Source organism: Sceloporus occidentalis, unplaced genomic scaffold (genome assembly GCF_023333645.1).
Source record: "Sceloporus occidentalis isolate IW3139 unplaced genomic scaffold, rSceOcc1.0.p SCAF_123, whole genome shotgun sequence".
NCBI classification, from domain to species: domain Eukaryota; kingdom Metazoa; phylum Chordata; class Lepidosauria; order Squamata; family Phrynosomatidae; genus Sceloporus; species Sceloporus occidentalis.
Window position 1 is genome coordinate 410356 of NW_028317103.1, and position 15468 is coordinate 425823.

The following is a 15468-nucleotide window of genomic DNA, read 5'->3' on the forward strand; positions in this document are numbered from 1 at the left end:
ATAACATATGCAGGTTTATTCATTAGAGCAGGGGTGTCTAAGTTTTTTCTGCAGAGGGCCACTTCATCAGAAATGTATGTGTGCATGCGTGGGCCGCACTCATTTTTCACTAAGAGAGAATATGGCCTTTTAGCTTTATAATGCATTTTAATACAGGGTTAATTTGGCGATAATGAAAAAAGCAGTGGAAAAGTTTTTTGATCAACTTTTATATGTCATTCTATGAATACTAAATTACTTAAACAGTAAAACAAACTCAGTCCACAAACCATTTAAAACAAGTTCAGCCAAATAAAACTGCACAAAGCTGGAGCACACTGTGGGTAGAAGCTGGATTTAAGATGGCTGATGCACACTGGAGGCATGGCCGGATTAAGAGCCTGGTGCTGAGGATTTTGGTGGCCATTTTATGGAAAATAAATAAAATAGACAGAATCTTAACTCATCAGCATTGATGTATACTGCATTAAGATGACATCAGCGCGAAGCAGATAATACAAGATAGAATCTTATGTGATGGGACTGTGAGTAATCCGTACACAAAAAAAAAAAAATCATACAGAGGATGCCTGAAGCCACAATTTATTGCCACTGATCCTTTTTAATAAATTATGCAGACACACACACACACCAGGACAGGCTCTGCCACACTGACACCCTGACACACACAAGGAAAGGTTCTGCCACACCGACTCCCAGACACACACGCCAGGACAGGCTCAGCCACACCGACTCCCAGACACACACGCCAGGACAGGCTCTGCCACACCGACACCCAAACACACACACCAGGACAGGCTCTGCCACACACACCGATTCAAAAAAGACTTCCATCTAGGGGCGCTTGTAACCACCGATCTCAGTAACTCAAAAAAACAAAAAATGACATATACGGAATGATAGTGTAATACGGTCAACAACTCAAGAACTTCGGATTAACTGGCACACACACCAAGGAGTTTGCTTTTGGAGGCCTGAATGACTCATACATATTGTCAGTGCAATTATTGGAGTTTATTCTGCAGTTCTTGAGTTGTTGGCCGTATTACACTATCATTCCGTATACGTAATTTTTTGTTTTTTTGAGTTACTGAGATCGGTGGTTACAAGCGCCCCTAGATGGAAGTCTTTTTTGGATAGGTTTTTCAACACTTCATGTTTTTAGAGTTGCGGCTGTACACTCGGTCAAAGAAAAGGAAAGTATTTCTTTTATTTCAACACCCCTTTTTTTCTCACGTTTATTTTTGACACTGGGTTTCATTCTTTCACGTTCTGCCATGCACATACCAGGACAGGCTCTGCCACACCGACACCCAGACACACAGGAGGACAGGCTCTGCCACACCGACACCCAGGAGGACAGGCTCTGCCACACCGACACCCAGACACCCACACGAGGACAGACTCTGCCACACCGACACCCAGACACACACCAGGACATACTCTGCAACACACCGCCGACACCCAGACACACACACACACACACCAGGAATGCAAACAACGCAGAGAGAAGCAGCTGCCACCACTGAAGTCTGAGAGGCACAGAGAGCTGCAGAGCAGGTAAGGGGATAGGGAAGGGTGTATGAATGAGTATGTGTGATTGAGGGAATGAAGCTGTGAAAAAATGAATGAGTATATGAATGCGTGTGATAGATGTGGGGGGGCATGGCACAGGGAGGCTGTAAGTGATGTGCAGACTCCATACTGCTGGCAGCATCAATACACAAGTGGGGCATCTAGCTACGTTTCTGCATGTACTGGCTGGCTTGGCATGCCAAGTCAGCCAGTATATGCTGGAACCTGGGTATGCCTGGGCATGATAGGAGTGTGATTGCTGTTAGCAATTATATATATATATATATATATATATATATATATGTCCAATTTTGGTGTGTTAACCACACTTTATTAACCCCTTAACGACAATCCACGTACATGTATGAGGTGACGTTGGGCGTGTTAGTGACAATGCCTGTGCATGTACCAGATGTCTAAATGGCAAAAAAATACACACCTCACAAAGGTGGTCTTTTACCTCCCAAATAACCCAATAAACCAATGCATGTGGGGTATCACTGCGCTCAGGAGATGTTGCTGAACATATTGGGGTGTTTGACAGGGACATACACCAGGAGCGGTAAATTTATACCTGGAGTACGTGTGTGAGAAAAAATACAAAAAATTTTGACTACCATAAAGTTTGACAAAGGCTAGTGGTAGATTTAGTGCATGGAAAGCATTAAAATACCAGTATTTGAAATACCTTGGGTTGTCTAGTTTTTTTAAATATATGGTTTCATGGGGTAAATTGCATTGGCCGGCCTCCAAGATACCTGAAATAGCACATGGGGCAGAATGACCAGATTTGGGGGAAAATGGTTTTGAAATAGCAAAACGCTACTGGTACTTATTGCCCCATAACGTGCAGCAAAAAGCAAAAAAAAAACCAAAAAACCATAAAAACATTGGGTATTTCTAAACTCAGGACAAATAGAATCTGTTTAGCAGGTTTTTTCATTCATTTTTGCAGATGAGTAGAAGATTTTTCAAAGAAAAGTGAGGAAAGTCATTTTTTCACAAAAAATCACCATATTTTATCATTTTTTTTTTATTTTTTTTTTTAAAAGTAAATTAGATATGATAAAAATAATTGTATCTAAAGAAAGCCCTGTTTGTACTGAAAAAACCCAATATATAATGTGTGTGGGTACACAAAATGAGAAAGAAGAAAATTACAGCTAAACAGTAACACTGAAAAATTTTAAAAGAGCCATTGTCCCAAAATGTACTACGAGTAAGAAACAGTCGTGTCATTAAGGGGTTAAAAGTAAGTAACACCAAAATTGGACAAAAAATACAATAATATTAATTTATATATGATTAGCAGCAATCACACTCCTATCATGCCCAGGCAATCAGTACATGTTGGGTATGCTGTATTGCTTTATTTTTGGTTTCGGTCTAGATTTTTCATTTCGGTGCATCCCTAGAATAAATAAAACTATTTAATTTTTACTTATCCAGAATCCTAAATTTGTAGTTACTTCAGAGGATGAAAACTTCTAGGCCCCGAAATCAGTGAGAGGAAAAGTAAAGGTTTTGTGTCATTTACTTTATTTCAGTCTGCATATCTTATTAAAGGCCATATTTTCTCTCAGTGAAAAATGAGTGCGACCCACGCACATATATATTTCTGATGAGGTGGCCCACTGCACAAAAATCTTGGACACCCCTGATCTAGAGTCACCAGGGATTGCAGGGTAACAATTGGTTCTACGTACCGAGAACTTCTTTTCCCTGCGAATCCCCAGTCACATGTTTAGCCCCCGAACTAATTTTGTTTAACTGTTTAATAAAACATTTCTGTGAAGTCTCTATTTCTTCCTGAGTGGTCTATGTTATTCACGTACTCTGGGTAGAAGATACTAGTTTCCGCAGTATTTCCAGGGGTGCTGTGTGGATAACATTCAACAACTTGGGCAGAGATGTTGTGCTGTTAAATCCTATCAAGCGGCAGTAAAAAATTTACAGCTGTTTGCAGTGAACAAATCAAACAAAACCAATTGAAATAGCTCAGCACAAGCAGCTTCATTCTTTTGACTGCATATTTCTATGCAGTCCAACGTGATACTCAGCAAACACCTAGGCAGTTCAGGTATTTCATGTGTTCCAGCTCAAGCACACCTGGTGCAACTAATTAAGCCCTTGATTAGTTGCATCAGGTGTGCTTGAAACAACATCTGTTCTGCATATTTGTACTGTTCTGAGGTATTCTATTCAGGGGGTTGAAAAATTTTGAGGTTGGAGAAGTTGCATCTTCAGTTGAATTTAGGGAAACCACTTTATGCATCCGTTTGGGTTGATCTATTTCAATTGCTTTTGCTTGATTTTTCATTGAAAACAGCTGGACATCTGTAAAATGGGGACATCATGGATCCTCCCAGGCCCGGACTGGCCATCGGGCACACCGGGCGTTTGCCCGGTGGGCCGGGCCACGGCAGGGCCGCATTGACTTAGGGGCTGATGGAGCTGCAGCTCCAGGCCCCTATCCTACCTACGGCCGCATTAACGCAGGGCATAAGGGGCACCTGCCCCTTAAGCCCGCCGCAACCGCGGCCGGGTCCGCCACTCTAAGGGGCCGGGAAGTCCCCACCAAGGCCGGCCTTACGGGTCTGCGGCCGCACAGGGTTTAAATTAAAACATCGGGGTTTTTTTAACTTTATTTAACATCCTCCATGTTAAATAAAGTTTTTTTTAACTTTATTTAACATGGAGGATGTTAAATAAAGTTGAAAAAAACCCCCGATGTTTTAATTTAAACCCTGTGCGGCCGCAAACCCCTAAGGCCGGCCCTGGTGGGGGCTTCCCGGCCCCTTAGAGCAGGACCGGCCTTTGGGGTGTGCGACCGCACAGGGCGTCACACTCTAGGGGGCGGTCCGCACCGGGTGCCGCTCATCAGCGGGTGCCAACTTGCGGCACCCGGCACCCCTCCAGAGACGGACAGTAATGTCCGCCGCTGGAGGAGCAGGCTCGCAAGGGAGCGGTATCGGAGGTCTTTAGCAGACCTCCGGTTCCCTTGAGTGATTTTAAGCTGGGTTCAACCCGGCTTAAAATCACTCAAGGGAGCCGGAGGTCTGCTAAAGACCTCCGATACCGCTCCCTTGTGATCCGCGCGGCAACAGCTGCTGTGCGCCGGGGTTTGTTGTTAGATCCCGGCGCACAACACTGAAGCCGCGCCCACCGCTGTCCGTGCCCTCTGAACCGGAAGAAGACAGAGAAGACAGAAGAACTGAAGAAGAGGAGCGAAGAGGAGGAAAAGGAGCTGTAAGGAGAAAAGAGGAAAGGTAGGAAAATATTCAGTGAGAGTGGATTAGTATATATATGTGTGGATTGGTATATATGTGTGGATTGGTATATACGTGTGGATTGGTATACACGTGTGGATTGGTATACACGTGTGGATTGGTATAAACGTGTGGATTGGTATAAACGTGTGGATTGGTATATACGTGTGGATTGGTATAAACGTGTGGATTGGTATATACGTGTGGATTGGTATATACGTGTGGATTGGTATATATGTGTGGATTGGTAAGTGTGTGAGAGTGATGGGTGTTATGCTGTACCATTTCCAATGTCTTTTTCATGATCTAATTATGCTCTAAAAGTACATCATAACTCCCATCACTCTATACTGTTCCATACAGTGGCAGAGCTGGGAGGCAGAGGCCTTGCACCCTCACCGCAGGACTCCTGAAAGGTAAGTGAACTTCAAAGAGGGAGAGGGTAGATAGTTAGGAGGGGGTAGATAGGGAGAAGGGCGTGAGACGGGGTAGATGGGGCAGAAGGGAGTGAGAAGGGGTAGATAGGGCAATCATACTCCTATCATGCCAAGTCTGCGAGTACATCCTGGAATCTGGGTATGCCTGGGCATGATAGGAATGTGATTGCTGTTAATCATATATATACATATAATATTGTTTTTTAATTGTTTTGTCCTATTTTGGTGTGTTACTTACTTTAAATAAAAGGGGTTTTTTTATGGTGTGGGGAGGTCATATTCGGTTTCGGACAGGTAAATGCTGCATTTTCGGTTTCAGTCCAGAATTCGTTTCGGTGCATCCCTACTACTAAGCCAGACAATGAAGTGGTAGGCCTACACCACAACAATGTTTGGCGTAGTATATAGTGACTGGGGTTATGCTGCACTATTGTCAATTTCTGGCTCAATGTATAGTGATAGGGATTACGCTGTACCACTGTCAATGTGTGCCTCAGTATATAGTGATAGGTGTTATGCTGTACCACCGTCATTGTCTGCCTCAGTATATAGTGGTAGGTGTTATGCTGTACCACCGTCAATTTCTGCCTCAGTATATAGTGATAAGTATTATGCTGTACCACCGTCAATGTCTGCCTCAGTATATAATGATAACAGTGAGAAGAGGCAGAGGTGGAAGATAGTGATACAGGGGGATAGATAGTGAGAATGGGGAGTTTTGTTACAAGTTTTTATTCCTTTCTTTTTTTGGGATGGGGGGCACCAGAGGAGTAGTCCGCACAGGGCGCCAGAACACCTAAGGCCGGCTCTGCCTTAGAGTGGCGGACCCGGTTGCAGTTGCGGCGGGCTTAAGGGGCTCTGACTGGGCCTATTTTAAGGTAGGAGCCTGGAGCTGCAGCTCCATCAGCCCCTAAGTCAATCCTGCCCTGCCACAGGCACGGTCGCAGTTGCTGCTTGCTCTGGCAACAAGGTAAATAGGGTGAGGGAAGGGGCTGCAGTGAGAAGGGGCAGAGGGGGGTTAGGTAGTGAGAAAGGGGGAGAGGGGATAGATAGAGGCGGTACATATTGAGAAGTGGGGAAGGGGGTTACATAGTGAAAAGGGGGAACATAGTGAGAAGGGGCAGATAAGATGATGAGAGGGGGTAGTGTGAATGCGTATGAGAATGAATGAATAAATGTGTGGATGAATTGTGTGAATGCGTATGACAATTAATGAATTCATGTGTGGATGAATTGCTTGAATGATTTGTGAGACTGCATTAATTAATGTGTTAATGATTTGTGTGAATGATTAAATGCAAAGATGGTACATGAAGGGTGGGCTTTAACAATAAATAAATAAATATGGGCTGCTCAGGCTTAAATGCCCGGGCCTATTTTTTGTCCCAGTCCGGGCCTGGATCCTCCTGTAGCCAACCCCCACAAAAGTGACCCACACAGGCTGATGCTAAGCTTTGGGATATGATGTCAGTGTCTGGCTCAGCATAAAGTGAGCTAAGCTGTACCATCATCAGTGTCTGGACCAGTATAAAATGATGGGATTGGTGTACCATCAGTAGTTCCTAGCTCAGTAGACATGCTATACCACCGTCAATGTCTAGCTCTGTATATAGCAAACAATGATGAAATAATGGATTCATTTTCAGAAATGGGGGCTCCAAGGCAGAGAATGTAAACCCATTTACCTTTGCAGAATAAATCCAAATAATCTAGGTATGCCCCAGTGGTTAACACTGCACAACTTGCAACATATTTCATCAAATTTGAACTGTAGCATTATATGTATCCTCCTTTAGAGAACTTTTAAAACAGTAGTACATCATGAGTATTATACCTGAGATTTTACAGTATATCTTTAGACAGTGTATATTTCACTGTATGAGAATCAGTGGCTCCAAATCAACAGGAGCATCAGCGCTCTATACTTGTAACCAAACAGTATTATTAAGCAAGAATAACATACATATTTTATTGAACTTAAATGTTCACATGTCAAACCACAACCATGTAAATTGCACTGGGAATATTACGCTACAGAAAACAACGTCCTCACTGGTCACTTGAGTCTTAAGTAACAGAACTAGCGTAATCTGTATTTTGTAAAAATGAAAGCAGGATAATGCTTGATAGCAGCAATCTAATGTTATGTGTAATGCAGCAATTCATTATTTACCCCTTAAGGACCAGGCTGTTTTTTACTTTTTGTACCCTTTGGGACCAAGGCTTCTACGGTGCTCGTGTTTAGATGTCATTTTATCCTCATTTTGTGTACCCACACGAGTTGTTGTTTTGTTTCAGGAGGGCTTTCTTCAGATATAATATTTTTAATCATATTATCTAATTTCCTATAAAAATAAAATTATGAAAAATTTAAAAAAAACCTAGTTTCTCACTTTAAAAAAATAAAATAAAATCCTTTACTAATCCAAAAAAGCTAATGAAAAATGCTCAATACATTATGTAAAGAGGGCCTTGTTCCAAAGCTTTCAATATTAGTATATTGAAAACTTAATGAGTTTAGGTGTTTCAGCCACACCCATTGCTAAAAGATGTATAAAATCAAACACATAAGCATGTCGTCTCTATAAATAAACATTGACCCATTCTGCTGCCATACTGAAGAGCCCAGTGACTCTTAAAAAGTAAATGTCATAAGATTCCATCTTTCCCACTAGACAATTTCTACCCGGCTAGATCTGCCCTGGTCCAGTAAGTGCTATTATTGTGAAGTGGAAGCATCTAGAAGTAACAACACTTCCACCACACAGTGGTAGACCATACACAAACAGACGGAGGAGGAATACTAGGCCCCTTAGTTCCAGTGACAGTACTGTTAAGACTATAGCATAGATAAACATTTTAGACAATTGTATGATTCCAGCCTTGTAACACCAGGCTCTTTCCTGTTCCAGCAAAACTGTGCCCCTGTACACAAAGCAAGGTTCATAAAAAACCAAGGTTTAAATAGTTTGGTGTGAAGGGACTCTTATTACAAAATATACACTAACATGCCCACTATCCTCACTACACTCACATTTTTTCTTAAGCTGGCACTATGAGGATGAAGTGGGAGACATCTGTGCTACATTCTCCTATTTCCTCTCCAGCAGGCTCTAGCTAGCAGCGCTCCTAAATACATGCCACTGGTAAGCATTTCCAAGCATTTTTTGTAGTAAGCTGACTAAGCGTCAAAGGAAACAATATAGAATGATCCATTCACTATAATAAGAACAGGCAAAAGGCAGCCAACACTTTTAACTGATAAAAATACATTTGGGATACATTTCTTTGTTAGATTTAGTACCTACCTGAACTGTTAACCTTTCTTCATTGGGCAACAAGCTTAACATTCTACACTGTAATGTCAAATAGAAGAGATGTTTAAAGTGAATGCTGATTTAAAGTTTGGTTATTAAACATTAAACATTTTTTTCTGACCTTATCTGAAATTGATGAACCACAAAATGTCTCATAGTCTTCAAGAATGAGGGTCTCTGAATTGATACCACAAACACCACAATCAAGTTTTTTAGCACGAATCTTGATATTGCGAAATTGCCCGTCCAATGCATCATACAGCAACATTGTGCCACTGTATGAGACTGTACATAAGTCAAGGACTTACACAAAAGCCACTGAAACATTTTTAAAAAAAGGTTAACATTTCAAGAGTTTTGGTTTTAAAAACAAAAATGTTTGCATTGACACCTCATTGATGTAGCCAAGCCCTATACAACACTAACCAAGCTCTTGCGAGGTATTTTTTACAAGGCATAGTAAAGTTGGTAAGTTACTTGAAGTTTATTATGCTAATTTACTTACTGCAGTTGTTTGTGCTTCATTGTAACTTTCACTTTGTATTTCCAAGCCCTGTTATAACTTTGTTTGAACTCCTGTTGCTAACACCCAACGACATCTGAGCCTAATTATGGTTCCTGATTTTGTTGTGTTATCGATTACTGGTTGCTGACACTTGGCTACGTCTTATCCCCATTACGGTTCCTCATTCCATTGCGTTATGGACACCTGGTTGCATCTGATCCAGATTGCTGTTCCTGAAAACTGGTTTCTATTTTAATCACCATCCAGTACCCTTTTGTTCCCTACATAGCCTTTGTGTACAGTGACCATTGCATGGAAGTTACATCACATGTTTAAAAAGTTTTGACAACATTGATCCAAATAGCATGCTACGATTAGCATTTTATTTTACAATACCACCCTGGGCACAGTGTGTAGTGTAAAAGTCTGAAAGGGGCAGCATGAACATCTGGTGGGGGGGGGAAGGAATTCTTATAAATGACAGGACAAATATAGAAAATGTTTATTTTCTTTAGACATTTGGTGTCAAAAGGAAGTGTTCAACCTTTGACTGTGGTCATCCATCCAATCACTGCCTGCAGCAGCTGTCATCTGAATTCTAAATAAAAACATTATGATAATGTTTTGTATAATTGTCAACTAATGTGGTTAGAGCCTTCTCACCAATACAGATTTCTTGTTTAAATTGGTTGGGCATAAATAAGACTAACCCTCAAGGCGCTGACAGATGAAATTTGTAAATGTGCATGTCTTGATACTTATCCATTCACTGCATGGAGGTGTTAATAGTAGTTGTTTAACAGATAACAGATAATTTAAATGCAGTAGTATGGGGGATGCTTGTTTTATAAGTTCACATTTAACTCGCAAAATTTAAAGTCATTTAAATTAACCCATAACTAACGACCACATTCTTAGTGAATAGACCGATATGACATAGGCCACAGTGACCTATCAGTTTACGCCACTGATCCTGGAGGAAATCTGTATTTCAGTTCACTGTTTAAAAAATATGGGTCAAGTTACATTTCTAGCAGAACATAGATTTTATAAAATATCTTCTTAGCTGAAATTCTCAATATTTGGGCTGTGAAAAAGGATACAAGGCATACCAGCTGCTATCTTGAGTACCTCTAAAGCTTGCATGCATCCAATTATTCCAGGCACTAAAACATGAAAAACAAAAAATGCATAAGATGAACCTTAGCAAGACAACATGTCTTTTCCTTATTTACTGTAGCCATAGCTGGTAAATAAATAGCGCCCCCCCCCTATTTTTCCAGAAATTATGCATACTTTACATTAGTTAACTGTAGTGTGGCCAGTCTACTGGTGCATGGACTACAGAGATAGAAGGTTAAAGCCATTTTGAAGTTTAGACACAATAATTTGTCATTCTTGTATACAGGGCCGGCCCAAGGCAAAATGCCGCCCCCCCCCCCCTTATCTACCCTTCCTCTCCCTCCCTGCCGCCTCCCCCATTATCTACCCTTCCTCAACCTCCCTCCCTATTATCTTCCCTTACCCCCCCCCCCCCTTGTACTTACCTTTCAGCAGTCCTGCGGCGAGTCTCCCTGTTTGGTCTCGGTGCCGGCTTGTAATGTTGAGTGCCGGAAATGAGGTAATCTTCTGGCACTCAGCATTACAAGCCGGCACCGAGACCGAACAGGGAGACTCGCCGCAGAGGAGAGAGAGGGTGGCGCCGAGCGGGTACTGACAGCTTGGTAAGCGAAAACCACCCCTTTCTCTCTCTCTCTCTTTAAAAAAAAATAAATAAAAAAAAAAGGGCCTGGAGCGGTTGCCCCACTCGGCTCCATTGTCGGGCCGGCCCTGCTTGTATAACATTTTCTATGCCTACAACCCAGAAGGGCCAGGTAAGTGGAAAGAAGGGAGGAGATTCTTGTTACTCAGTCCTTTTATAGCTTCTGTTAGCAATCATGCCATTTACATCATAACTTACTTCCAACCTGATGCCACTCCTACCAATCTTATCATTTCATGGTCTGCGTTCCTATCATTTGCATTTGATTTTGAGAATGTTCAGTTACAATTAAATATGTGGGATTTTGGCAGTCCAAAGACTGACACTGCATATGGTCACATTTATCTAATGAAAAACCCTTGAAACTAGCATCCCTTGAAAAAATAAAGTTGGGTATGCTACCAAGCAGAAAACAGGAAACACTCAGATATCAGCTGCCACTGTCCCTCTCAGTCTTTCATCTGTATAGGGATCTGCTTTAAAAAGTACTAAGCAACAAAAATGTAGTTCAAAATTAAGAAATTTGCTTAAGTTACGTTGAAATATGGGCCCACTATACTCCCTCACATGAAACGTGGGCCCAATAAGAATCTGGAAAAGTATGAAAACTCAGAACGTGCGTGTTCTAATTTAGACAATAAGCCATGACAAAACTATCCACGAGGAATGCTGCTAAACTGGGGGCATGTTGCCAAACGCAAACTGACTGTATTTGTACTTGCCCTGTTCATGAAATCGACTGCAAAACTAATATGCTTGTAACCAAATAGAGGTCTGACTACAAGACTAAGAACCAAACCCCTGCTGTGCTGAAGGGCACCCAGATCTTCCTCTCTGGCAGCCGGTGGACATCTGCACAATGCGCGCAGACAACCTCCACTGCTGCTCCGCACTTCTGGCACGGCCTCTATGATGGAGCACCAGCGTGACATGACCTTCCTGTGCTCTGTCATAGAAGTCCCGGCAAAAGCGCCAGGCAGTAAGCAGAGGTTGTCTACACGCATAACGCAGACGTCCAACAGCTGCCCCCACTAGGCACCTGGAGCAGTCTGGAGCAAGGGGGGCGAGTCTAGGGATGCACTGGTAAGTCTGGGACGGGAGAGATACATATCAGGGGGTGCAGAGTGGCATATAGGTGGGTATAAGGCATATCTGGGGGCAGAGTGGCATATCTAGAGGGCAAAGTGGCAAGCCTGGGGTCAGATGTGCAAAACTGGGGGGCAGGTTGGCAAATAAAAGGGAATAACAGCAAGAAATATATATATATATTTTTATTTAAAAATATGAGAAAAATGCATTTGCTTGATTACAAGACGACCCTGATTATAAGAAAATCCCCTTAATATAAGACTACCCTATAAGAAAAAAGTTTTTTTTTAGTAAATATTAATTCACATGTAAACTTTTTTCATATTTAATAAAAACCTACCCACCAGTTATGCACATCTGCCTCCAGAAATGCCTTATACCCCCATTTGCCACTCTGCCCCCCCCAACATACCAGTGCATCACTAGACTTGTCCCCCATGCTTCAGTCTCCCTGGTGTCTAGTGGGGGCAGCCAGTGGACATGCCCATGAATGGCCACACTAATATCTTGACCATTATCAGATGAGCGTAGACAACCTCTGCTGCCCGTTAGTTCCGCCGGGGCTTCTATGACTGAGCATCTTAAGGTCATGTCACGCCGGTGCTCCATCACAGATGCCCCAGCGGAAGTGCCGGCAGCAGGGGAGGTTGTCTGCGCGCCTCGCACAGAGGTCCCCTGCACTGCTGCAAGGAATCCTCCTCTTTGGCTGCTAGTGAACACCTGCTCGATGCGCGCAGACAACCCCCGCTGCTGCCCGCACTGCTTCTATGTAGGCGCGCCGGAAGGTCACGCCACGCTCCGTCATAGGAGCCCCAGAAGTAGTGCCGGCAGTTACCAGAAAGGAGGATCCAGGTCCCCTGCAATGCTTAAAAACCTTGAATATAAGACCAGGGTAATTTTCGAAGCATTTACATGTGAATTAATATTTACTGGTAAAACTTTTCTTATAGGGAAGTCTTATATTCAGGCTTTTTTTCCTAAATTAATATTCATATTATGTGGGGTCATCTTATAATCGAGCAAATGCAGTATACATCGTTGGACTGTTTTGACGTCTGATTGCCATCAAGGCTCCACACTGGTCATTACACTGTAATTACTAAAATATTGTAGAATCCTAGGCATAAGAGGCATTTACATATTCATGACTCACTTATCATGAAAGGCCATAATATATGGTTTGCATGTGTTCACTAAATGAGGAAGAGGAAAACTACTGTTGAACCACATAGCACAAATTATGAATTTCCTTGCGTCCGTAAGGGAAAAAAGCTTGCTTAATGGGTTAAAACCTCATTCAAAACATTTGATTCCATTATTTACGCTCATCTTAGTGTAACAAATAGAACTACAAACCTTATGTTGAAGTGGTTCCCAAACTCCTCTAAATGCAATCAAATAAATCGGTTGGCTTTACAAATGCTCTTTAAAGTGTTTGCTACTAGAATGTGTGCACTTTTGCTTAAAGTGTATTTCCTTTTTGTATTATGTTGTAAATGGAGGTGGGAAAAAGAAGAGGCTTACCAATACCAAGAACGCCACCATCTGCACAGTTTGTAACAGTTTCTGGTGGAGGTGGAGTAGGAAATAAGCACCGATAACATGGACCACCCTGATGGTTATAGACGGTGAGCTAAAATAAAAACATTATAATAGCATGTGAAAAACAAAAATCTGTAATTATCCCTTCCACTGCCACCCTGTCAGAGGCCAGTGCCTCTTGTTTTAATGCAACTATTGCTCAATTTTAAACCTGTAATATAAAATAAATTAAAAATGTTTCTAAACAAACTACTAAACTTAAAATAAATTTACTTCAGCTATATAAATTATAAATCTATTAACAAGATGAGCACAAGAATCCTATTTAATGATGTATATTTTTCTTTCTGTATTTTCTGAAATACATCTTCATTCTTAGAACTATATGTTTAATGACACATTAACCTGTATGGACATATACACACCTCTTAAGACTCTACAGGACAGGGGCTTCCTTCCTTTATGTATGCATGCTTTGTGTACGTATACAAATAGATTGTATCATCTATTAACGATTATATAAACTGATATGGTCCAGTACATCTGTTTTGTTTAATTTTTTATAACTCTACACTTACCTGGCCTTGCCATCTAAGGGCACTGGCAGATACCAGTGGCTTTCCAGCTACAACACAAGCGTCGTTGACCAAATATCTAGTGGGAACGTTATCAGTGCAATCTGCGATCACATCATATGTTATAAATTAAGTTAAAGAAACATGATAAAAGGTGCCGATACCATGACTGGCAAAGCCTGTCATACCAAGAAATTATTCAAGTGTCTGGCAGCCAAAAAGAGCTTTTGCCGACTGTAGCGTAATGAAACCTCATATGACCTAAATATCTAGAGTGTCAGAAATGCAAGGAAGTGCAGGCAGAGGAGTATTGGAAAACAGTAAGCATTTTGAGGATGGCTCTGTGGTTATTTAGCCTGTTTAATGTTGAGTTCAAACTGTGTCTGTGCGTGTTTATTTAATCTTTTCAATGCCAGAGTGCACAACTTTTCTCACCCACAAATTAACAGTCCCACCACTGAATAGCACATATTTAGGTACTTTGTTAGTACCTAAAAAATGTGTTGCGCTATGGAAAATTGCATGCATATTTTTTTTAAATGTTCTAGGAACCTTTAACTTAGATGGGGATTAATCAGGAACTCAATGGCATATGAATGTGTGTGAATATATGAGAAGTAAAAAAAGGCAGATTGTGTATGTTTGGGTAAAACATTGGAAAAACAGGCTTGTATAGGATTGGTTTTGGATTGGACAGGCATAAGCAAATAAACTTGCTTGGAGACTCAAGGTGTGTCCGCACTACATGCTACTCATGAAGGGTGCCCGGTGGCCCGACGGCCACCTAGCGTGGGCCCGCCACTTACTGCTGTGGAGCTCTCACACTGTGCGAGGAAACTGTTTAGGTTCCTGCTCCCCTGGGTGGGAAATTTCCTCAGTAAGCTGCTGGCCCACATTAGGCGGCCATTGGGCATAGATGCTGATGGCCCCTGGACCAGTAAAATCTGCAAGGGAGGTAAGGGGTGCAGGAGTGAATAGGCGAGTGTTTAAGGGCAGAGGTGGCACAGGCAGGCTGCTAAACTGGCAGAGGTGGCAAAGGCAGGCTGCTTCAGGAGAAGAGGTGGCACAGGCATGCGCTAATGTGGTAGAGGTGGCACAGGCAGCCTGCTAAAGAGGCAGCAGTGGTAAATGTAGTTTTAGGGGCAGAGGCCTACCATATCAATAGTTATGCTGTACCATATCTGTTCAGTATAAATACAGGATCCGCCCCGGGTGCTAAATATTCTAGGTACTCTATATTTGTAAATAGGATATATATTGATTCATACACTCACTGGCAACTTTATTAGGTACACCTTGCGAGTACCATGTTGCCTTCTGAAATGCCTTCATTCTTCATGGCATATTTTCTACAAGATGCTGGACACATTCCTCAGAGATTTTGGTCCATATGGACA

At 42.0% G+C, this 15468-nt stretch overlaps 1 protein-coding gene across 1 annotated transcript in view; it reads right to left on the reverse strand.

Annotated features, from left to right (window-relative positions):
• The window catches only part of LOC149282078 (adenylyltransferase and sulfurtransferase MOCS3-like), a 50446-nt gene that overhangs the window by 7585 nt on the left and 27393 nt on the right, over positions 1–15468 (reverse strand). The window contains exons 6-10 of the mRNA XM_089498617.1: positions 14075–14192; positions 13479–13587; positions 10207–10269; positions 8720–8883; positions 8590–8637 (exon numbers count right to left, since the gene is read on the reverse strand). Coding sequence (XP_089354743.1) covers positions 8590–8637; positions 8720–8883; positions 10207–10269; positions 13479–13587; positions 14075–14192 — 502 coding nt within the window. The remainder of the gene's footprint in view (positions 1–8589; positions 8638–8719; positions 8884–10206; positions 10270–13478; positions 13588–14074; positions 14193–15468) is intronic.